General features: G+C 39.8%; 1 protein-coding gene across 1 annotated transcript in view; it reads left to right on the top strand.

Annotated features, from left to right (window-relative positions):
* Nucleotides 1-647: 647 nt before the first annotated feature.
* Nucleotides 648-23860, top strand: part of MOXD1 (monooxygenase, DBH-like 1) — a gene marked incomplete at both ends in the record, with an annotated part of 28964 nt that continues 5751 nt past the window's right edge. Inside the window, 5 exons of the mRNA XM_010289110.1 lie at nt 648-794; nt 1799-1966; nt 2093-2176; nt 19899-20078; nt 22353-22455. Of these exons, the coding sequence (XP_010287412.1) occupies nt 648-794; nt 1799-1966; nt 2093-2176; nt 19899-20078; nt 22353-22455 (682 nt within the window). The remainder of the gene's footprint in view (nt 795-1798; nt 1967-2092; nt 2177-19898; nt 20079-22352; nt 22456-23860) is intronic.

Raw genomic sequence — 23860 nt, forward strand, 5'->3', positions numbered from 1 at the left:
GGTGAGGAGGTTAATGACCCGTCAGCGCTGCAGCCGCTCCTCATTGTCCCGCGCCGGTGCTGAGCCCCAGCCGGGGAGCGTCTGTCTCATGAACAGCGCTCGCCCTCCAAAACGCCGAGCTAACCCCAACCCGGCACCTTTTGTACGAACTGAGCGCTTTCCGGGCTCGTTAAGCCGTAGGGTTTCTGGTTCCAGTCGGTGTTCATTCAAGAGGTTTGCTTTTTGTGGGGAAGGAAAAAGAAAGGAAAAGTTGGGAAAAGGGGGAACGACTATATTGTTGATGTGAATATTAAGTGAAATCCGTTCTCTCGGTAATTTCCCCCGAAGTTCACGACACCCCTGTCATGATAAATTAGACTTCTGGGTTGTTGAGTACAGCTTTTATTTCTGCAGTTAGGACCAGGCAACGTGTTGTTAAAGTTGCTCAGGACATTCTTTAAGCTGCTCATCAAGGAGACTCGCTTTTTTGAAGGTCTTTAATCAAACCAGTGTTCAGTGCCACCTCAAATTTATCATTTGATACAAAACTATGATACTTCAGCATTTTACATAAAGGCGTGTTTTAAGGGGCTTCAGTACTGGACATAAAGTTTAATTTTTAATTTAATATTAAATTTTAACAATGGGCCACCTTTTCTTTTCAACAGGATTATTTTACAGATGAAAATAGAGTACTAAAAAAGGACCCTCAACAGGATTACCACCTGGAATATGCCATGGAAAACAGCACACATACAATATTGGCTTTTAGCAGAGAACTGCACACTTGTGACACAAATGACAAGAGCATAACGGTAAGAGTCTCTGCCTGTATGTAGAGAGATGACGTAATTAATAGAGGCCAAATGTATACATGGTTATGAAGATGGTTATTAAAATACCACCTTAGTGAAAGGAAAGAATTAGAGAAACTCACTTTCCAAAACATCTGTTTGGTCACCTTAAATCAAGTAGGTAAAACACTTACGCTACTTTTATTAAGCTCTTACATTTTAATTTCGTTCCTCTACTTGGTAGTCTTGATATAGTAGTTTAACACTAATTTCATTATCTGTTTTCACAATATACACACTAATAACAACAGGAGGAGCTGAAAGATGCAGGAAGCAAATCCACAGCTCTATAAACCACCAGATTTCCAGGCAGTCAATGGATCTATGGTTTTCGCACCTGCTCCAAATTCTCAGTATAATTTAGCATTCTGGGACACTTCAGGATTTATTAGAGTACCTTGTCTCAAGGCTGATTATTGCAATCTGGCAATAATATATAGTGGTTAACGTGGAATTGATCTGTGCTATGGCTGTAGATTGATTTTTAAGATGTAAATTAGTTCTGTAATTGAATGTCTATCTTCCCTAGCATGTGAGGACAGCAGTTCACAGAATTATTCACATCTTTACAGAGCTGAGCCTGGAAGATGGTTTTAGGGGAAACCTCCCGATTGCTGACCAAATAAGTGAAGGAAAAAAAGGTTTCATGTGTTTAAGTTGGTTACCTCTTTATGAGGCCATTCCGCTGTTTGCAGATATGATTAAAATTCACAACATTAATGAAGGAATCTGTCAGAGAGAGGTTCAACTTTTGCATCTCTCCAATGAACCCTATGAGTTTAAAACATTGATTTTAAAGGCAAAATTGTGTCAGTAGGTGACTACTCCTCTAGTATACACTGTCATTGTTCAAATACAGTGCATCATACCCATCGTAGGAATTGTGTGAACTGTGTAAGGAAGATACTGTTCCTATTCCTTATGGACGTTTTGGTTAGGTGGTTGGTTGTTTTTTTTTTTTTCAGGAGAGCACAGTGCGGGTAATATGGGCCTACCACCACAAAGACATGGGAGAAGCAGGTCAAAATTACCATGGGTCTAATCGTGGTACAAAGAGTCTACGTTTACTGAATCCTGAGAAAGAAGAAGTCTTATCTGCCTCTTTGCCGTACTTTGACTTGACAAACAAAGACGTAAGTTACTCCGGGTTTCGGGATTATGTGGAGGTGGGGATAAGGTGGCAGCCAAAGATTTGGGTTTATGCAACAGGGTAATCTGACTTTTATAATATTGTGTTCTTGCCCTTTTTATTAAGACAGGTGCCTGTACCAGACAAGGATACAACATATTGGTGCCAAATGTTTAAGATTCCTGTACAACATGAAAAGCATCATGTGACAAAGGTGAGTGACTCTGAGCAAATTTAGAGGAGCTCAGGTAACGATTACTCTTCAAATCAATTCTTGCACTTTCAGAATTTTTTTCACTATTTACTGGAGTGAACACAAGACCTCTTGTCTGTCTTCACAAACATGGGTCAAGTGTGTGTGGATGTGCGCCCTGACAACTGGCACCTGCAGTGAGAGAGCCCCTTTCTTTCTCTTCTCCGACGTCCTCTCTGCCTTAAGAAAATGAGGTTGAAAATTATTTCTGTCTGTAAATATTTCTGGCAAAGACTGAGTAAAATTGTCTGAAAGCATGTTCCATCAAGTTTCTACTTTTATTTAGGAATTTAATGAATTTCTTTTAACAGAGAGTAATTTTAGATCAAAAAACAATTACATGAAGTTTGTTCAAATAAAGGGCCAGATTCTTATTTGATTGCCGTCACCTCTCTTGTGAGGAGCACAGTGGAGTTATGACACATTACATCATGTGAGCACACTCTGTTATCTTTGGTTGTGTAAAAGCCAAATATTATGAAAAAGAGACAGATGTTGTAGTTTATTTAAAAATTAATGAAAACGTGTAAACATCTGCACAAGGTTCAGCGGGATCCAAGGTGATGTCAAAACCCACATGCATAAACCTGTTTTCCTATAACACATTTTCTAACTTTTCTTTCAATTTGGAACTGAAAGCTTAAGCGTGCTGGGGGAAAGATGGTCCTCACATTCCTTCCCAGGAGCAATATACTGAAGACCTGCTGAAAGAACAGCTTCTTATTATTGTTCTAGACTGCTTAAGATAGCACAGTGAGGTAGCTCTGGCCCTCATTTTTATCTTTCTTTGAACCCATGAATGCTTTTAAGTATACAATTCTATTCCATTTTTTGGATTATTGTCAGTCATATTTTTCCAATGCATTCAGTAAGACCGAAATTTTAAATTCTCTCAGAGAACTTAAAACGTGGTCTCCAGTGTATGTCTGAGAAATACCTATAGTTATTCTGAAATATCGTGAGTTACCACAATTTATCAGAATGAAGAATCACAAGGTCCAAACTTCTGCCTTCAGATACTTGATCTTTAATCATATTTGAAATTTGTGACAGCTACTTTCACGGATTTGTATAAAAAGCAGGATTTGCTTGTAATAGAGTATATATGTCAGGATTCCTAGGTTTCTGTTTTCAAGTGAGAGAGCTTCAAAATGGTGGTATCAGAATCATACTTTCCATGTCAAGTTTGGTGGAAGTTGCAGATACACGCTATTCTGCTCAAAAGTTCTCTGAAACTGTTGTTTAAATTTTCTGAATTTATTTTTTAAATGTTTTGCCTGACTGCACATACAGTTACTAATTTTTTTAAAGAGATTGTGGTTGGTTGAAATATATGTATAAAGAATATTATAATTTTAGAAATCACATTATGAAATCAGCAATGTATTTTTTTTTATAAAGTCAAAAATTAAGAGTAGAACCCTCAGCGATTTTCTGCCTCCAGAAAAGCAAACAAATTTAATCTTGCCACTTTAAAAATGCTTAGAGAGAGAAAAATTATTACAGAAAGAGAGAAGAATTATGTAGGAACCCTCCCTTAGCATTTCTTTCCAGGGGCAGAACTTAGATTTTCCTATGTGTGACTTTTGTGGAGGACACATAGAGGGTTGTCGTGGAATTGTATCTATGCACTCTTGCAAACTGATTCAACATTTCCTAAAACCTACTGACACACAAAAGATGGGGCTTATGGCTACTCAGGAGGATATTAGCTATGCAAACAAAGATTGGATTTCACAAAAGGGAGGACAGATGAGTTATTTGGCCTGATCAAACTGTTCGTGTTAGTTAAATACTTACGTAGATGTTGATTCTGGATTCCTTCTGCAGCACCATTATCATACAAACCTACACATCTCATTTTTACAGACAGAAAAATAAATTAGAAAATGGTACAAATTCATCTCTGATATAATTTGGTCTACTTAAGTAGTGTACGTGGAGCTGACTTGGGCCCTTTCCATCCTCCTGTGTGATTTTGTGGAGCACTGAAGTGCGGTTCGGTTCTTGTTGGACAATGCGTGCCATCAACACTGTGGAAGTGTGTGCTTAGTGATGCGTATGTGTAAATCTGCTGGTGGTCCGGAGTCTCAAGTAGGTGCAATAGCCACAATAAGAATTTTTTTCATACCGTTCAGCTGTTATCTGTCATTCCTTTCTTCTTGAAAATTGCTCTAAGCATTTTGTAATAATGTATTTTTTAAAATATCAGTTTCATCAGGAAAGCGCAATATTTTAATGAAGGAAACTGTCTGAGGAAAAAATTAGACCCATTAAACATAGAGGACAAGACATTTAATCATCTTTGGTTAACAAATGCCAGATTCTGAATCCAGATTCCAAAATAAAAAGGATTTTTTTAAAATTCATTGAAAAGAGTACCTGTATGCTGTCAGGCAGAACATATTCAAAGCATTTACAAATATATTTCATAAATGGAATCTAGTGGTGTAACAGCTGGATAAGTAATAATACTTGGTCTTCGGATGTGCTAGGTAAGTGATAACACTTGGTCTTAGGGTGCACCTACAGTAGTGTTTTAGTTTGGATGAGAAGCATGCTTTTGGAGCAAATCTTCAAGTTATTCTTGCTTACTTCGGTGTGGTTACTGCCATGGAGCTCATGAACTGAATCCCTTTGGATGAAGCTCAAGAGGAGCGTGTGCGCCAGGAGCACAACAGAAGTCCCTCAGGTGGAAATGGGCCGTTAGTCCATGGGAGCAGACCGGCACTGTGCAAATAAAACATTCCTAATGCTGGGTAGTGCGGATGTCAGGACCACATCCTTTTCCTCTTTTGTGCTTTTTTTTCCTCATGGAAAAAAGGCCTCCCAAACTGAAAGACTCCCTGGACGATGAGAAGCTGTTTTGCAGATGTCCCAATATACTGCCTTTGCCTTCCGGGTCGCTCGGGCACAGTCCTCCACCTGATTGCTCGCATGAGCAAAGCTGTTGATTTTAAGTGAATCAAAGGGCTTTTTTGGGTAGCGATTGCGAGGCCTGGGTTCTTCTGTTAGCACAAGGTAAAGAAATAACTCGCATAAGAGATCTCAAAATCAGTCGAAGGTGAATTATGTAACATCTTATGTCTTTTCTTTCTTTTTACATAATATTCATGCTACTTTCCAGGAACCTCAGGTAATGAGAAACAGCGTATTTTCATTGACTGCTCTTGATCAAGCTGCACTACATGACGTGAATTGTGCAAGAGATAAGACTGTAATCTTGTGTTCATCTCGTAGGTAGAGTAAGGACATAGATAAGTAATTTCTCCTGCACTTACCAATGGAGAACAGAGCTCCACTGCAGAGACGGGGCACTCAGCCAGGGTTAGGAGTTCTCTGTTTTATCTTCCTTTGTTTCATATCTCTTGCAACTTCTTCCCTAGGGAAGAGATTGTGTCTTTCCTACATGTCTCTACAATGCCTTCTGTTAGGAGATCTTCTCTGATGCCTCTGGGAACTTCTGGAGAAATAACTCATAATAACTTTATGCCTGCTAAGGAATAAAACAAAATAAAATGATTTCTTAATAGCTAGGCATAATAGTTATAAGATAGTGCCAACACCAGGCACCAAGCTGGTTTTGTGGCCGACGGAGCACATCACTCCTCAGCTTCAAGCAGCCTACCTGGCTGCGTGGTGGCTGCTTGAAAATGTGTTAAACTTCTACAGTTTTTCGTTCCCATGTGTTTTTTGTTAGCAGAACCAATTATCAGGTTAACAGATCGATTTTGAAAATAACAATAGGCAGACGAGATGAAGGGGCTTACTTGGGGGTAGTAGCAGGCAACCATCTGTCTTCAAGCCAGCGGCTTGCAGGATGGCTCCCCAGCGGTCCGGGAGCAGCGGACCCCGGCTGCTGCTGGCGTGGGAGTGCGCGCGTTCGCCTGTCTGCGAAATCCTCCTGCAGCTACGTGTGCGCTGGCCTGGTTTGCTGCTTGGAGCTTCGGGCTGCGGTGTGTGCCTCAGGCTTGCCACCCTACAGGGGTTTTTACTTTTCTCACGTACCGAAGTTAGCCGGGAGCTTTCTCAGAAGTAGCTTTCTTAGAAAAAAAGTGTTCCATTTGTTAGCCCAGACTTTCTGGACATGGGTTTAAGGTTATTTCTTGCTAGGGTTTTTGCAGTGCTCTGTAAATATCATTATTGTCACTGGTCCTGAATACGCCTCTTAATCTCAATCCTTAAAGACAGTTCTCTGGTTTCACTGACTGCACCTGGGGAAGGACCTCCGCTCCGGCAGGACCTCTCGGAGGGAGGGACCCGCTGGTAGAGCAGGCACACAGGCACGTCCATGCACAGACCCCTTCAAGAAAAGGTTTCTGTCTGCCCGCTGAAGCCACGCGGAGGGCAGCTCCTCGGGCGTGGAGAGCCCTTACCGGCGGAGTCACTGCGTGCCGGGGCTGGGAGCGGGGGCTTGCGGAGCAGGAGGTGCTTGCCCGGAGGAGCATGCACTGAAAAGGGGAGTCTGTGCAGCACCCTCCCTCTTGTACACCCCCCCTCCTTTTTTAAAGTCTCTTTCTTATTGCTCTTTCAGTTTAAAAAAAGAATTATTCAGTGGCAGCACGCTGGAGCTTCTGAGATCCTTTAATTCTTGTACCGCCGAGATGTCTAATTTTCATGATTTTCGACGTACGTGGATATGTGTGTGCTGACACGTCTCTCTACTTTGATAGCTTGTAAGACTATTTGTGATTGGGTTTTCCACCTGTTTGCTGAATTTATTTTTTGCTTACCGTGAGCTGGCATCACACAGATGTTTACCAATGGCATAAAAGTGAAAATTCATTTAATGAGAAATACTTCCCAGTATTTCAGTAAATACAGCTTTTGCTGTATGTTCAAACCTTGATTTTTACTGTTCTTTCTACTTGTGGTTCTACAGATACAGCTTTTTATTACTGTCTTTAGCTTTCAATACTCCATGTCTTCTATTTGTTTAATTTAATTGTATTGCTTATTAATGTAACTGCATCTGCTAAAGATTCATTGCTTTGGCTTCACATTAAATGCAGGTCTCCCATGTGCTCCACTGTTTTTTTTCCACTGCGATTAAAAACCCTTGCGATACCGTATTTCCTCTACTGTCTCTAGATTTTCTGTGAATTCTCTATACCTGTGGTCTCCCACTGACAAATTTTTTCATGCTTTGTGTAAACTTCTGAAAATTTACCGTATTTACTGGTGAAGGAATGGTATGTATACTCTACGTGCCAGATGCACCATAATCAATTTTTGCGACGCTTTTCAGCTTCATTGCATAGCATGTCCGTGCTAGTTTCAACGCTCTGTAAATTTTCCATCTTTATTTTCTTAATTTCTTTGAAATATACCGTGTTTTCCCCAGGGAAAGTAGCTCCCTGTGCTTCAGTAGTAATAATCTCATAGACAAAAATAAGTTGGACATCGAATTTCACTGTTAAGAGTAGGAAAAACAGTTTATGTAAAAAAAAAAATACAGTTGGGTAGTAGGGTCATTTAGCTGTATCTACATGTCTTTTCTCTGAGAACTACTTATTTTCCTATAGTTCCAAACTTTCTGGATTTTTTTGAAACTAGTATAGCCAGAGAAGTACTGGCAGAAGGGCTGTGATGTGACTGTGCTTAAGAGCATAAAATACTTCAGATTCTGTAAGAGAACTTTTTTAATGGGACACTCACTTTTAGAGGGCATTTGGTGTTGGAAAGGAGGGTAGTAGGTTGCATTTTGTAAGCTCTCAAAAGTTTGGATGCCTGTATAAAGCACTCCTTTTCTGTGCATTATGGCCTCAAGTTGCGCCAGGGGAGGTTTAGATTGGATATTAGGAAAAATTTCTTCACTGAGAGGGTGGTCAGGCATTGGAACAGGCTGCCCAGGGAGGTGGTGGAGTTGCCATCTCTGGAAGTGTTCAAAAAACATGTGGATGTGGCGCTTCAGGACATGGTCTAGGGGACATGGTGGTGCTGGATTAATGGTTGGACTTGATGATCTTGAAGGTCCTTTCCAACCTAGTGTTTCTGTGTGATTCTGTGATTATTTGAAGCTGCTTATGAGAGTGGAGGTTTAGCACTGCTGAAATGAGGAAGCCTCATGCTGGGGACCAGGCTATGTGGTCAAAATTCAGTATCTCTTAAGTACACCTCATGCATACTAAATTACACTCAGGCAACATACTAAAGACAGTACTATTTCCAACCATGAAGATGGGCTTCCTCTCACCTAACTTGACTTATCTGCAGGTCTGAGCCAGCTGCTTAAATGACCTCACAGTGGCAAAAATAGCCATTTGCATCATCCCAGGGGAGGTGTCTGAAATACATGAGCTCAGGCATCCCCTGTATGGTTCAGACTCCCTCTCCGTTGACTGAAGAGAAAACCCAGACAACCAGCCTGTATTAGCTATGTAGCTCTCAGATGGATGAATGTGGGGACACATGTCCTACCAAAATGTTCAGGGGACAGAAGAGATTGTGATAGGAGCAAAAATTGCAAAAAACACTTTTTTTTTTTTTTTTCAAATTTCCTTCAGGAAAAATGGATTTTTCTCAACCATAACCCTAAGTAATTTTTTGGCACTGAACTTAGGATGTGACTAGTGAAAACAGACCAAGCATATCACCAGAAAAAACTTATTTAGCATTAACTGAGAAGTGTAACATTGGCTATATTTTTATGTAAGCACCGAAGTTTTCCATTGTTGATCCCCTTAGAAAAGGGAGCCTCTTTTCAGTTAAACAAAGGCCTGTATTAGAGCACACCAGCAGCTGCTAGCTAATCTTCATGTTCAGTTTCAGAGCAATCTCTGATAAGGAAGTAAAAACTCCAAAAAAACTTGTTGCCAAGGGTAGCTCTGCTTTTTGACAGCGGAATGCTTTAGTAATACCAAAGACCCCAGTGTGAAAATACAAAGGGACTCCAGTTTAAGAGACTGATTGATTGAAAGCCAGAAGGGCAGCTTGTAGCCTTCAGTACCTAAATGAGGGCACTGGTTTTTAACTTGAGTGATACCAGACAGTAACTGCTTGTTGTCCTCTGGCTTGAACCTCTACCTTTTGCTAAATGTGATAACTCTAGCAAATTGCATCATGCAGCCTGACATAAACAAATGTTCTGTGTTTGTCCGTGTGTTCCCCTGCAAAGCAATTTCAGCCTCGGTAAATCAGATTGGCGACCAGACGATCATCTTGCGCTGCAGAGCTTGCAGGCTATCTGCCCTTTGATCTGGAGGGCTGCCTCTTCAGTGCAAGCCTGAATTGGCCCATTAGGCTTTGCAGTGTTGAAGAGTCATATAACTGAACTGGCTTGAAATTAAAAGTTTCTCAAGCGACTGTCTCAGGAAATAACAGAAATACTGTCTTCTGTCATATTCTGCTGAATTATTGCATATGTAAAATTATTTCATACATTATTTCATTTTGTGATCAAAGATGAAACTGCGTATGACCACAGATTTTACTGTCACGCCAAACTTTATATTTCTTAATGGAATATATTCTTATTTTGCGGTAGTCTTCTTTCATTTCACTTTTACGTCTCTACAATAAGAACACCTAAACTATGCAGCTATTGCTGCATTATTTATTCCATAGTTGGTATGCAAAAATAATCTACTTCATTTCTGTCATCAGCAAACTTGAACATCTGGTTAATTTAATCCAGTTTCTTTGATTTTCTTTTTTTTTAATTAAAACAACATCCATCCACTATGCCAGCATGTGATTGGAAAATATGTATTTTATGTGATTTTCTGGTTAAATGGAAGTCTGAAGTTATGTAATTTCTAGTTACATATAAGTGTTAGCTGACAGGAGCCTTAACGTAAAGTATGACCAATGGTGAGCATGGAGAAGGGGAGGGTACAATTTTTGTGAAGCTCTCTGAGTTTCACCACCCAATTCTGAGGTGATTTGTGGGGTGATCTTCGGGAGGGGATTGCTATTGATTAATCCCATTTTGCCTTGTACCACGTCTGTGTTTCTTCTTCCTCGTCATTAGCTTTGTGTATGGTTCTAGAGTAAGCCTCTGATTAGGTAGTGCACTGAAAAGGTAAGAAAATTGTGTCTAGGAATTGTCTGCAGCCAACCAATCAATACTTCTTATCATAGCAGGCAATAAAGTATTTCAGAGTAGAACCGGGCCTTCGATGAACACTATAAAGCATCTTCTGTGCAAATACCCGAATAGCAGGTTCGTAGGTAGTAAAATCTGACTCTGTGGGGCTTGCAGAACAGGAGGTGAGTGTCTGGATGGGTCACAGAACAGATCTGCCTTGGTCCTACTAGTGTCTTGGCGCTGCTCCTTAAGATCAACTTTCTAATTCAGACAAGTCACATAGTAGCAGCATCTTAAGCAAATTTTCTGTCGGGACACATGTAATTGCTCCAATGTCATTTAAACAGAGAAGAAATTTCATTTCCCATCTAACCTTTTAAAGTGTTTCTCTTCAGTACCGACCTCTGCTTCCACTTGCAATGCACAGTAGCTGCAGCTATGTCCAGAGCATAGATTCATGGATTCCCGGGGGTAAAATAGAAAGAAAGAACATTAATAACAGTGGAAAAATTGACAGAAAATAGTCAGACAATACTACTCCACCACATCCACACGTAGCATATATGACATCAAAATCCATACGGTTGACAGCCGAACCACAGGTAGATGGTGAATAGTTTTTCTTTGCACCAAGACTGCAGTGAAGTTTTACCTGGTATGAAAATAATCTACATCTTGGATCTAACTAAAACACACAAAAACCCCACCCCAAACCCAAAACACCCTAACCCGAGAAAACATAACTATCCAAGCAAATTATTATAAACTGCAAACTAATGCTCTTCAGTCTCCTTTCTCTGTCCTCGTTTCAGTGACCTGCGCATTACTATCTTTTAAGTTGATTGGACTGGAACTGTGTCTTTCCATTTTATGAAGTGCCAGTTACAGTTTTGGTTTCTAGAGAATGAGTATAGTATAATTTTAATACAACATTCTCAAGTGACTTCAAAAGAACCATGCCATCTGAAAATGGCCCTTGTTGCGTGACTTCACGGGTGCCGTTGAGGGGTGTTGGAACCCTACACAAGGGTACCAGGATCTAGCTCAGGGTGACAAAATGTGGAAAACATAGTATCAGTGTAGGCATTACCTAACTGCATTTATTTTGTAAGCCATCTCATGTTTGTATGTTAACCCTGTAAATATAAATTTTTAGAAGATTATGACCAATGGTTCCCAAGATTTGTTCTGCTGACTCAGGAGGCTGTGTCATGTCGAAATCGGGAGCATTTTATCCCATGCTTTCCCTTCAGCAAACTTTAGGTGCCAGAGTGTCCAGGTTGGTGACCCTCATAGAAGCTCAGAAGCTCATCCGAATGCCTAAAAGGTCTTTCTCGTGTGTGTTCCCTTTTGGTAGTCCTTCAAAAAATTCAGCGTTTCCTTGTCATTTTTACATATTTTACACGTGTCATTTTACACACACTGTTTCACACAGTGTGTGTAAAACAAGAAACGGAGACACTGTAAATTCTCACGCACTCTCTCTTTGGGCAAAGCTGCGCATTCACTCTGAAGCAGGAGGAGAACGAGTATAATGTTATTAAGCTACATGATGGAAGGCAACAATTTGCAGCTGTACGACAGAATTAAAACCTCTACCATTGCCATCTCAAAGAGATAGATAGACATCGCTGTGCTTGAATGGTGATTTCATGAACAAAAGGGAGTACCTTCACTGACTTTATTATTTATACTATTCAAATTCTATGTTCCTCTTGAATAAATATAAACTCTTTATAGGTTACCCATTTTGGCTTTAGATCTGAAACACATTTGGTTACATATTACTTTATTGTGATATGGTTTTCACAAGAAAGTAATGATGTTGCTGATTAATTGTTGATTAATTCTGCTTGGTGTGTATCAACTGTGCTGAGAGACTACGGCCGTACCGAATACCGCAACCACTCTGCCGGTGTTTCTGCCGCTTAGGAGCGCAGTGAGTGCATTGCCAGGTAGCGTAACTGAATGAAACATGTTTTTTCTTGACCTGAGCTTTTTATCCGATAGCTCCTCAGGGTTATACATTTTAACTGTTACTAAATGCGTTATCTTAAATCTTCAGACATACCTCAGGCAGAAACAATGTTTTATGCATATTTCTTTGAGGTATACTTCTTTTGGGTTTAGTCTAAATTACTGCACGCCTTTAAAGTCTGAAGCTCCTTATGAGTGGCGGAGTTCCAGGCGATTAATTAGCAATAAGGACTGAGGAAGGACTTGATGACAGAGAAAACAAGAAGCCCTAAACCCACCTCTATTTCTCATTCTAAAATGCTTGGTTTTATTGGTTAAAATATTTAAGTTGTTCTGCACACTGACCTATAGAAATTCTGGGCATACACTGTAATTATTAGCATTTCTTTAATTATGGTATGTGGGGATGGATGGATTTGTGTGAATGTAGATTCGTAACCTTCTCTCCAAGCTAACAGTGCATCATCGATAACTTTTACCTGAAAGTACATATTCTTCTCTAATAACAATTCTGCAGCTTAAAACAGAGGTATGGTAATTACTCCTTAATGTGGTATACCAATAAGAGCCTTCATTGAACAAGAGAGTCACCGAGTAAACAAATCCTTTCTTCTCTACACCAAGAACAGGAAATATCTGTGCTTTGAATAACGTTGTCCATTCATGTGGTAAAGAGTTTTTCTCCACAATGATGTTAGAATTTTTGTTGCACGTTTTAAAGTATACTCAAAACCAGTTAAGCCCAAATGCCAACAATATAACTTAAATAAATAAACAAACAAGTCAGCACTGTTATTTCATCTTGGGATTATGTCCTGTATTTGAATCTCGTTTTGGAAAAAACCTTCCACACATATTAAGGACCAATTGTGCAAATTTAAATGCCTTAAGTTGTATGGAACCTATATTCTTGGGAAATTTTCCATCCTCCAAGGAAACCTTACCTAATCACATTATGAGGCTGGGAGTGGAGATGGTTGCTGTTGCCTGGATCTTTTTCTCACCTCCCTCTCTTTTGTATTAAAATACAAGCAGCGAGATATGTCACTAACTCCACAGTTTGTATTCTCCTCCAGCTTCAAGATGTGAAAAATGTGTATGAAAATAATTTGGATGAACATTTTTATGTTTGAAGGACAGTCGAGTTAAGCAGTAACGCTCCCTGTTGTCCATGGATGACTGTCGGTGAACCAGAAACAGCGGCTCTGCTCTACCCCCTGCGATTCTCACCAAAATATACACCTTTTTGAGCAAGCAGCACAGTATAAACTCAGAAGCACTTGAGACCTATAGCAATTTAAAGGGCTTTGTTAGTAATGAAGACTGAATTTAGGGTATGGATTGTACAGTGAGAAAACCAGAACTGGGCACCTACATGCAACTGATGCGGCTGATCTCAGGGAAGGGTAGAGCAGCTCGTCCATGCTAGGCTGCAGCCAGCTGGGCATTGGAGGGATCCCTTTCAGCCCTAAATATTCTGTGGCATTAATTTAATGCTTTCTGGCAGATGGGGTGGGGGGGAGCGTGCGGGGGGGTGGTCCCTGCCTGACCCTGGGATGCCTGAACTGCAGCAGATTAGTGTCCCAGATGTGACGCTGACCTAGGCAGGCTTTTCTGCTGACATGACATAGCTCTCAGGTTGTTAGGGTTAAAATTCTGGTCTACCCTGGAGTCATGGACTTAAACATCTACCCCAGCTCAGAGGCGTATTTCCAGCTCTTGTTTTTTTGCTCAGCACACCTCTGGGTTGTGTGCAAGAAGCAATGTTAGGCAGAAAACGACTAGTATTTTTCTTTCAGAATATTTAGATTAAAATAAAACCATATTATTAATAATTTTTTTTCTGGAATATGTGGAGTTTTTTTCTGAAAAAGACCCAACTGTATTAAGCCAAGTATTCTAAGTATTTGCTTTTCGGAAGAAAAATCTAAAACCTTAAAAGAGGCGTTTTAGATAAATATTTGTTCATTCCACAACTACACTTTTGAAAAGAAAAATTGAAAAAAAATTTTGATGATTCATAATAAGAAGACATCATGTCTACCTTTGAAGACCTTTTCTAGGTCAGACAAATATTTCAATATATGTACATTGTACACATTTGTGAGAGAAATAAAAAGACCAGAGTAATCGGGAAGAAGGTAATAGTTCTTCCCGATGATGAGTATAGAAAGCAGAGACCCTATAACTTTGTCTTCTGATACAAAAATTCTCTCAAGTAAATGCAGCCAGTACTCAGTTTCACAACCATCACTTTTTGGTCTGAGTTAATCAGGGACATGGCAAGCTCATTTAAATAAAATAACCAACCATAGACTAGAAACTCTCTTAGGTGCAGCAGTGTCAGTACAAAATCTTGTGTAAAAGAATTGCTCTCAATTTTGAGATTATAGAATAGTGTTTTTTCCCTGTGACACCACCAGCTACATACACAAAACGTTGTGTAAGGCTGTGGCCTTATTCAAAGTCATTTATATGGTGATATACCATCCCATAATGTCTTTAAAATGTAAGATTAAGTTGAAGCTAGCTTTTGAGCCAGGAAAAATAACATCATGTTTTTCATTGACATTTCAGTGTAGAAGCATCAAGGTCAAAAACCTGTTGCCATTTTTGTATATAAAAATAAATTCAACATTTTGTTTTCTGAAGTTCAGTAAGCTATATTTTCGAACAGGGATACTATAGGAAGACTATGGATGTAGTTTACTAACTTTCATCATTTGCACAAACAAGCATGAAGAGCAAACCACAGCTGTTGACATCAAAGAAAGCAAAGCAAATAAAAAGGGAGGAAAACAAGAATAAGCAAGAAAGGCTTCCAGGTTTCGGGAGATATTTTTCCTTTGTAGGCAATCTAACTTCTTGGACCATTTGAGCCATTTGCATTTTCATCCTGTTTAATACATTGTACGTTAGTATCTTGACCCTGCTTATCAACAGCTTGAGAGGCAAGGCTCTAGTATGTTACAATTTTGGCATGTTTTTTAAGAAATAAAGACACGTGGCGCATTCAGTTTGAGCAGTAGGTAAAGGGATAATAGGAAGCACAGAAGAGAGGAAGAAAAATAGAAGCTGAGTAACCCTGCGTTGGCAGATGTAAGCATTTTCTTTGTTCATGTGATGTCAGCCTGTTGAGTAGGGCTTCTGTTAAATTAACAGGTGGAAAGCACATGTCTTATCTGTATTAACTAACTTGATAATAAACCTAAAATTTGGTTGTTATATTCTTTTAAAGTCAGTATTTTGAGAAGTGCTAAGAGATACAGTATGAGGAAAGGAGCTCTGTGAAACCTCTCAACCTGCCTGACAAGTACGGGTCATGCTAATCACACACCTTAACCGTAACCCACACTTTGGCTTGCAGAAGGCAGTGTCTTCATTTTGCGTTTGAATGCTGTGCTTTTTAAATGCCTCCATCTTTGGAAACCCTGATTTGATGTGGTGGTGGAGTATAGGACATCTATTATCTTTTATCTCCATTAGTGGGAATCAGATGGGTTCATATACATCAGTGTGCTCAGTTAGGAAGTTCTTTCACCCAAGCTTTCAAGAAAGGTAGAGAGGATGCAGAAACTAAATCATCATGAATAATAAAACAGCAGCTTCTTTCTGTGGCTTTCAGGAAAAGCAGGGGAGATCGTGTCTTGTTGCGTGCACTTATTTTTTGCAGTCCCAAACGCTTTCGGCATTTTGATGTAGGGTGGATATAAGGCTTTTGTTATCTGAGCCTCTGGCAGTTAGGAAATGTCAAGCAGAAAATGCACTTTGCCTGCAGGGGAAGAAGTCACCGAGGTGCCCCGGTGGTGCAGTATCTCTGCAGGCTTATTCATGGCATGGCAAAGAGATGAACCCTGACAGCTGGGTCTTCCTTGCATGCCAGCAACAGTGAAAAAGTGCCACAGATGAGCCTCAAAGAGTGAGGAAAAATGGGGAAAATAGGTAGTTAGTTATATGCATTTTCCCTTTCAATCTCCTTTCCACCTCTTTCTTGACTCCCTTGGCTAACAAGAGGTGGGTAAGAATTAGCAAGGAAAGGGGAAGGAACTACGTTTCAAGGTCACAGGTTTCCTCATGCTTATTGAAAGTGAAAGGTGAACTCCCATTTTCATTACAACTCTTCTAAATTACTGAGTTATCAGTGGCTGAAAGTGTCGTTTGAGTCCCCTTACACTACAAGAACAGAGTAAAAAAAAAAAGCCAATGTATAAATAAAAGTCCAAATAAAAATTAATTGATCGCTTAAATCTGCAGTTTATTGACTATTAGGTACTATGTGTACTTTTACCACATTTTTTAGTTCCTTTGCCTTATTTTACCATAGCAAATTATTATCTTTTCATAAGTATTCTAAAAGTTGCATTGTTTCCCAAGACAAATTAACAAGATTAACATGGCGACTTTTCAGCATTGGTCCACTGGGTTGTGACTGGAGACCTACAAAAGTAGACCTTAGCTTAGCTTTCAGTTGTGTGATTTTGTGATTAAAGACTATCAAAGAACCAAAAGCTTCGTGCTTAAAACATTAAAATAACTGGAAACTTTGAATGTGTGCATTAAACAGTCCGTATTTTAAAAATCAATGCCTATAGTTAGGGATCAAAGCTGATAAAGGGCTGTTAAAATAGGAATAACCTTGTAGGAGATGAGCTCTTTCAAATTGTGTTATCATTCACAGGGGCTGCAAGTACTCTGGAAACCAGGCCACCCTGATCTAGATATTTAATTGTAGATACCTGCTCTAGCAACTAATTTTACACTTGGGACTGCTTATGTGCACATTTAAATGCATTAGTGATTTGCTGAATTTGGCCCAATATTTGCGGAACTCGGCCATTGTTCGCCATTGTTTGTAAGGCTGGCCAGAAAACAAGAATTTTGTTTATTTGGAAAAAAAATGATGTCTCGGAATTTCTGTTCAGCTTGGAGCAAACTAAGCTGTACAGATGCTTTTTGTGGAAAGTGAGGGAGGGAGAGCGGAGGCAGCCTAAACGACCAACAAACTCTATAAGCTAAAACAATAAATGGCTCAGTAGCTGGGGCAGCACTCACCTGGGGTGTAGAATGGGATGTTTAAATCCCTGCTCCAGTTAATCACTACAATAGCGAACCAAATCATATTTCTTCATTTTCTTTTCTGCTGAAGTTATTCTAGTACGTAAATACAGTTAGCTATTCATTGGATCAGAGAAAGGGAACCCAACATGTCTGGAGGGTCTGCTCCTCTTCCTTCTCTTGTTTCAGTCAGAAATGATGCTGTGATCCTTAGGGAACTGGCAATTAAAAATATTTCCATACATTTCTGGGAAATGAACAATTTGTGATTAATGAGATTTTCCCAAAATTTTTGTTGATACATTTTTGACCATTCCTCATAGTTTCTTTTTTTATCTATTGTTTAAAGGAGGAGAGAGAAAGGTGGCACCTCTTTAACCAAGTTGTAAATAAAAATGTGTAAAAAGTGTAACTTTGCTGCTGCTTTTCATTATATATTTGTGCATCTGAAGAATATAAGGTGTCCTACAAGATGCGTTGGAAAGATGCTTAAGGGTTTGTTTTAGCTTCTTCTTTTCTTCGCTAAAGCAAGCTGAACAAACCTACTTTTTGAAGTGCTGCTAATGTTTAGGTAACCGACCCTAAAAACCGATGACAGGATGCGAGTTTCTAATTTTGGTGATGCCCCATTGTTTTGAGGGGAAGTTGGTTTTGAAGTAGCGACTGTAAGCACAGCAGGTGCTGGGATCTTGTAGCAGCAGGCAGATCTATTACATGTTGGGACAAAAATACTCTCTTTTCTTGGTAGCTACAGAGCTAATATTCCCATAATCATTTTGCTGACTAACCCATACATTATGTGGAGTTTTTTAATTCTGGAGATATATACACTGCTATTTAATGTATATGCTGATGTGATACGAGTGTGTTTTGGTTCTGCAGCGTTTAGATAAATATACAGGTATATAAAGGAGCAAAGAGAAGCAGCAACATCAAGCTGAAATGGATTTCTGAATCTTTGTCAGTCAGTTTGATATATTTGAGAATAAATTCTTATCTGATGGGAAAACTGACTCTTAGCTCCTTCAAAAATACTTTTATTTTCATAGTACAGTAATTTGTTATGATGGTAATGCTAAGTGAAATAATGATTGCTGAGAACAGAACAGAAGATCTCTTGTGAAGTATTTCATTTTTGCCATCAGAACAAAACTTTGGTGCATCCGTGTAAATTGGCATCCTTCCACTGATTCACTGAGCACAGTGAAGTGGGTGGTTTTGGGCTGTGCACTTCTTGGACAGACATGCAGGTACTCAGCAGCAGCTGGACTCCCCAAGAGCCCAACCTCAATGGTATTTTGCAGATTTATATCAATGAGGGTGGTCTTGATATGCACAGGCTCTGGTTGCTTCTTCCTGCCCTTCCTCTTTTGTAACTGATTTAGTGGTTTCAGCAAAGTGCAGAGAGATACATTTCTGGTAACATTATTGTGCTAACAATATTTTAATAAGGTAATAAACTGTTCTGGCCCTCTGTTAGTTGGGGTTCATATGCTTGCAAAACACATGATGCAAAATTAGGAGCTATATATAATTTTTGCCTGTTTAATATACCTTCCCTTTCCCAAAATTAAAAGGCAATACAGGATGGCACCCTGCATCTTAAGAGTTGCATTGCCAAAGCTTTACTTTTCCTGTGAAAACATGAATGTTTATCTTATTCAACTTGAAGGTAGGTATGACAGAATGGTATGCAACATTTGAAAACAAAAGCAAGGGAAAAACTCCTTTTATTTTAACACTGTTTTCTATGTGCTGATATTTTGTGGAATATGATCTTCCTGAAAAACAAAATCACTTTTTTCCAGAAGTATTCATGTTTGCCCCAGGGATGTCATTTCTGACAGAGATAATTTAACATAATCCATCCAAAGAGAGAGTGAACACTGTTATATGGGAATGAAATAATTTCAGCCTACCCTGAAGTTCGGTGGTCAAATTATACTGGGGGCACCCAGGCACCCCTGAGAGCCCTCCAGCTCTTCACTGCTACAAACAGACTGGAGCACCCAACCTCTGAGGAATGACTTCATATTAATAAAGTCTTTAAAACTCAGCAGATTGTAAAATAATTCTAATTTCTTGTAGATGTCAAAAAAATTTGAAAGTCCGTCTTGAGCTGCTGAGGAATGTTGGGTATACCTCCAGGCTCACCCTAGATGTACAGAATCTATGGGTAGCTCTAGCTTAAAATAGTACAAAAGAGGCAGAAACAGGGATGAAAAGTTCTAAGTAGTTCAGATACCAAGTTGGTTTAGTTGGACAGATGTTCAGCTGTTTTATATCCACTTCATGCTGGAATGTGGCTAAACGGGACTGGGCAGGGAGAAAGACAAGCGACAGTGTAAGACTGGGGTGGGAGAAGGGAGAACAAGACAGATGGCATCAGAGGTTTCATCAAGACACAGAATTTTCTTCCTGTCCCAATGATGCACTTGGGCAATGATGTTTTTAATGCCTGGGGTTGCAGAGTGCTGAAGTAGCATCTCAACCTAGCTACAATCTAATGTCAGGTCGCCTCTTTTAAAATAAATGCACCATATAATTTTTAGTTCTGTCTGCATACCTGCATTGAAATAGTCCCATTTGGGATGTGTTTTCTTTCCCATTTGACATTGACAGGTTGAGCCATTGATCCAGAAAGGCCATGAGAATCTGGTGCACCATATCCTGCTCTACCAGTGCAGCAGCAATTTGAATGACAGTGTGCTGGACTACGGACATGAGTGTTACCACCCCAACATGCCAGACTCTTTTCTCACATGTGAGACAGTCATTTTTGCCTGGGCCATTGGAGGAGAGGTAGGATGAATGGTTGTCTAGCGTCATTCATCAATGGGGCTTTAGGAGGGTGTGTATTATAATGTAGCTTTTTCCTAGTATATTAGTGATTACTTAATCTCTCTGTATTTAAGGGTACGCAGTCACAATCCCTAAATGCCTCACCAGTAAGATCTCAACTTCTTGTTGGCCTCTGAAGTATGAAGTGCGATAAACATCCTGAGTGACAAGTTAAAAGTAATGAAAATTGTATAGAGAGTGTTGATGCCTCAGGGGAAGAAAGATGACTTGGGAGCATGGAAGTCTGTCCCCACTGTATCAACTCGTCCCATCTGATACGGAAATACACTGCCGCCAGCAATGACCAGTACCTGTTACCTGTGGAGAATGACAGAAAGAAAAAACAAGTCTCTCTAGGTGACTGCATGAAAGACACAGAAGCAAGATTTTCCAAACGAAGTTAGACATAGAGTTAACGCATTTTGTGCCTCGCCAGGACCTGGTTACAGTGTTGCCCCATTCAGGCATATCATTCCGAAGTTTCCTACCCAGCCCAAAGAGACATCATTTCAGTGTAGGAGTGATCCTGTGTCAGTGTGGGGCCAGCAGAAGGACGACTTCGCTCATGGCAATGGGGCACATCTACAGAAAAAACAGCCTCTGATGCCATGTTGACCCCAGGCTGTGTTTTTAGCTTATTTCGTACGTTCATTTAGGCTGCAGTAATGCTTTCAGCTGACATAAGGCAGCATTACTGCCCAAAGAATCCCACCCCTTCTTTACCCCCTTGACTGACGGTGTGCCCACACAAACGGTGGTGCTGGGGTGATGATCGTTTCTGGAGCCCTCCTTTGCCAGCCTGCAGTCCAAAACTGCCTTCAAGTGCTGCAGTGTGAGGAAGTCAGAGTTGCTACACGGACCCATAAAAGAAGTTTAATCCACTATGAGCATTATTTTTATGAGCATGCTTTGTGCATTTTTGCCATCAGCTATGCTCTGACCTAGTATTTGTACTTTCAACTGTCTTAATCTAAGTGAAATAAAAAACTCATAAATAAGTTATCATTTGACAAGCACTATGGAGGCTTTTGCAAGGATAATCCCATTGTTAAAGATCTGTAGAGAGGAATCTGGCAGATCTGGATGGCATTCCGGTTTACTGGAGTACTCCAGTTTACCCTTACATAGAATGGAGGTGAAAATGTTTATTACTATATACTACTATTAATTCATTAATGTCATTTAAACATCAGAAAGTTGGGATTTCAAATTGCACATTTCAGAAAGTTAGAATATCAAATTGCATATTAAAATATTAGCTATATGCTATAAAATGATGCAGATTCATTCCTATAAAGGTGAATTTGGTAGATGAGTTCACTTAGAAGATACCGGTATTTCGGTTTGAATCAGGAGTGAGTTTTGAAGTAAATCTCCCGGTTATCCCCACTTACCAAGCTCTGTTTATCATCACGAGTGGTTTGAGAACTTGCACAGCCCCCTTTGGGATGAAGTTAAACTGAAGGTGAACCCAGCACCTCCCAGCAATAAAATGGGGTTCGGTGCATGGGGTCTGACCAGAGCTTGTCCAAAGGAGCACCGTTTGAGGACAGTGGGTCCAGCACAAGCTGTTGCACTGTACAGAGCTATTTCTTTTGCACTGCATGGCTTGCTAATGTACATGTAACCAGGAAGATAATTTTTATTATTAAAATAATTTTGCTTAGAATGCAGTGATTTGTGCAGGAAAAACAATCTAATTATGCACAGCCTCAGTATTCCCTAGAAGTTACTGCTTTTAGAAACTGGGCACATTTAAAATGTTGATTCAATTTTTCGTAAGGGTGTATTGTCAGACTAACTGCTTGATGATGCAATGTTTATACATTTAAAATGCAATTTTCCTTTTCTGCTCAAGGAATAAATACAGGGTAAATAATCATAAGATCACAGGATAATGCAGGTTGGAAGGGACCTCAGGAAGTCTCTTGTCCAACCTCCTACCCTCAAAGCAGGGTCAGCGGTGAGATCAGAGCAGTTTGCTTAGGGCTTTATCCTTCAGCAAGCATAGGATCTACTATTTTATATTGACATAGTTATTTAATGCATTGAGTATATAATAAATATATTACATCACAATGCCATGTTCAGAAAGTTTTGAAAGAAATTACCTTTGTGAATTTTAGCATTAATATGATTGTATCACTGAAAAAATATAGATGTATTTATAAAAAGAAATTAACTCTTAACCACGGCAAAAATACCTTAACTCTACATGCCTATGTTGATTTCCAGGGCTTCACCTACCCTCCTCATGTTGGTTTATCCATTGGGACAGCAGCTGACCCTCAGTTCGTCCTCATGGAGGTGCATTATGACAATCCGTCATACACAGAAGGTTTGTACCCTCACACTCTTTAAAACACCAATATTGGCAAATGTACTAGACACAAGTGTTTCTCATTGCATCGCACAGCAAACAGAGCAAATACAAAGTTGAGGCTTATATTTCCCTGCTCAATAGCTCCTGGTTTCCAGTGTTTTTCTCACTGCGCTGAGATGCTTAATCTGAAGTCAGTGAGGGACTGAGTCAGTCTCTCTGAGTCGGTGGGAGATTCGGACGTACAAAGAATTGTGGACCAGGTGAATACAGCTCCATTTATCACTACATTCTTCATGTTATCTCTCCTTTCCTTTCGCTGGGAAATCCAAACAGACCGAGAGAGAGCAGCACAGCACCCAGCCTGTGAGACTGCAGCACAGGGACGAGCCTTTTATTGATTTTTTTTTTTTTTTTAAGACATCTACCTGAACTGTGGGCAGTTTCTTAAGGTGAAGTACAGACTCAGGTTGCTAGACCATTCACTGGGTAAAACCAGTTTATCTTAAAAGATAAGTTTTTTTTTTTTATAATGGTGGTTTTTAATCTTCTTTCTAAAATTTATTTATATTTAGAAGAAGCAAAAGGAAGAATCCAGGGAGCCCCAGAAAATCCGGGGTACTTTGAGGCTGATTTTGGAAAGATGCTTTTTTGTTCTCAAACAAAAGTTTATTGAGCTACTGTACCTGAGAATATTCTGGATGCTCGCACTGCTTCGGGTAGGGGCACGCGAGTCCTCCTGACACAGCACCCAACCTGCCACGGGGGCACCTTTGTTCTCCCGTTTTGGGATCTGCATTTTCCCAGCTTGGGTCTCAGGGTTAAAGGCTGCATTGATAGCCTCATCTGCGGTGATGTTTTCCTAACTGACTCAGATTGGTAGGCAGTCTTGGCTCCCAGTTAGACTCAAAAATGTTTGAACTGCTCCTAACTTGGCTGGTGTTGAATGTTTCTGTTTATGAAATCCTTAACATTCACTTTTAATTGGAAAGGTGGCCTTTTCTGAGATTGTTCATCAAAAACTCTTACATATCGTAAAAATTTCTGGCATTTAGACATTAGCAACAAGCTTGAAGGGGAAATACCACAACGTAAAAAGTCAAGTTGATGAGACTGTAGCTAGCTTTCTAGATTTAGAAAGGGAATGAGTATGGATTCCCAAACACATGAAAATTGTGATGTTGTGGGCCAGTATATATTATCTGAAATGTCATGATTTGTATTTTGCAGAATGCCTCATAGTTGATTACCACTCTTAATTGGCTATGCATAGTTCATACCCTTTGTTTCTTAATAATTATATACTACTCTCTCTCAGGTATTTTAGTGACTGGCTAACGTAGTCCCTGCTCTGCCCTCCTGTCATTTGCCTATCTTGAAGTAGCCTGCCGATTTATGTTGATGTAAAATTTGGTTTAGGGCA

The sequence above is a fragment of the Phaethon lepturus genome, unplaced genomic scaffold, assembly GCF_000687285.1.
Source record: "Phaethon lepturus isolate BGI_N335 unplaced genomic scaffold, ASM68728v1 scaffold21876, whole genome shotgun sequence".
NCBI classification, from domain to species: Eukaryota; Metazoa; Chordata; class Aves; order Phaethontiformes; family Phaethontidae; genus Phaethon; species Phaethon lepturus.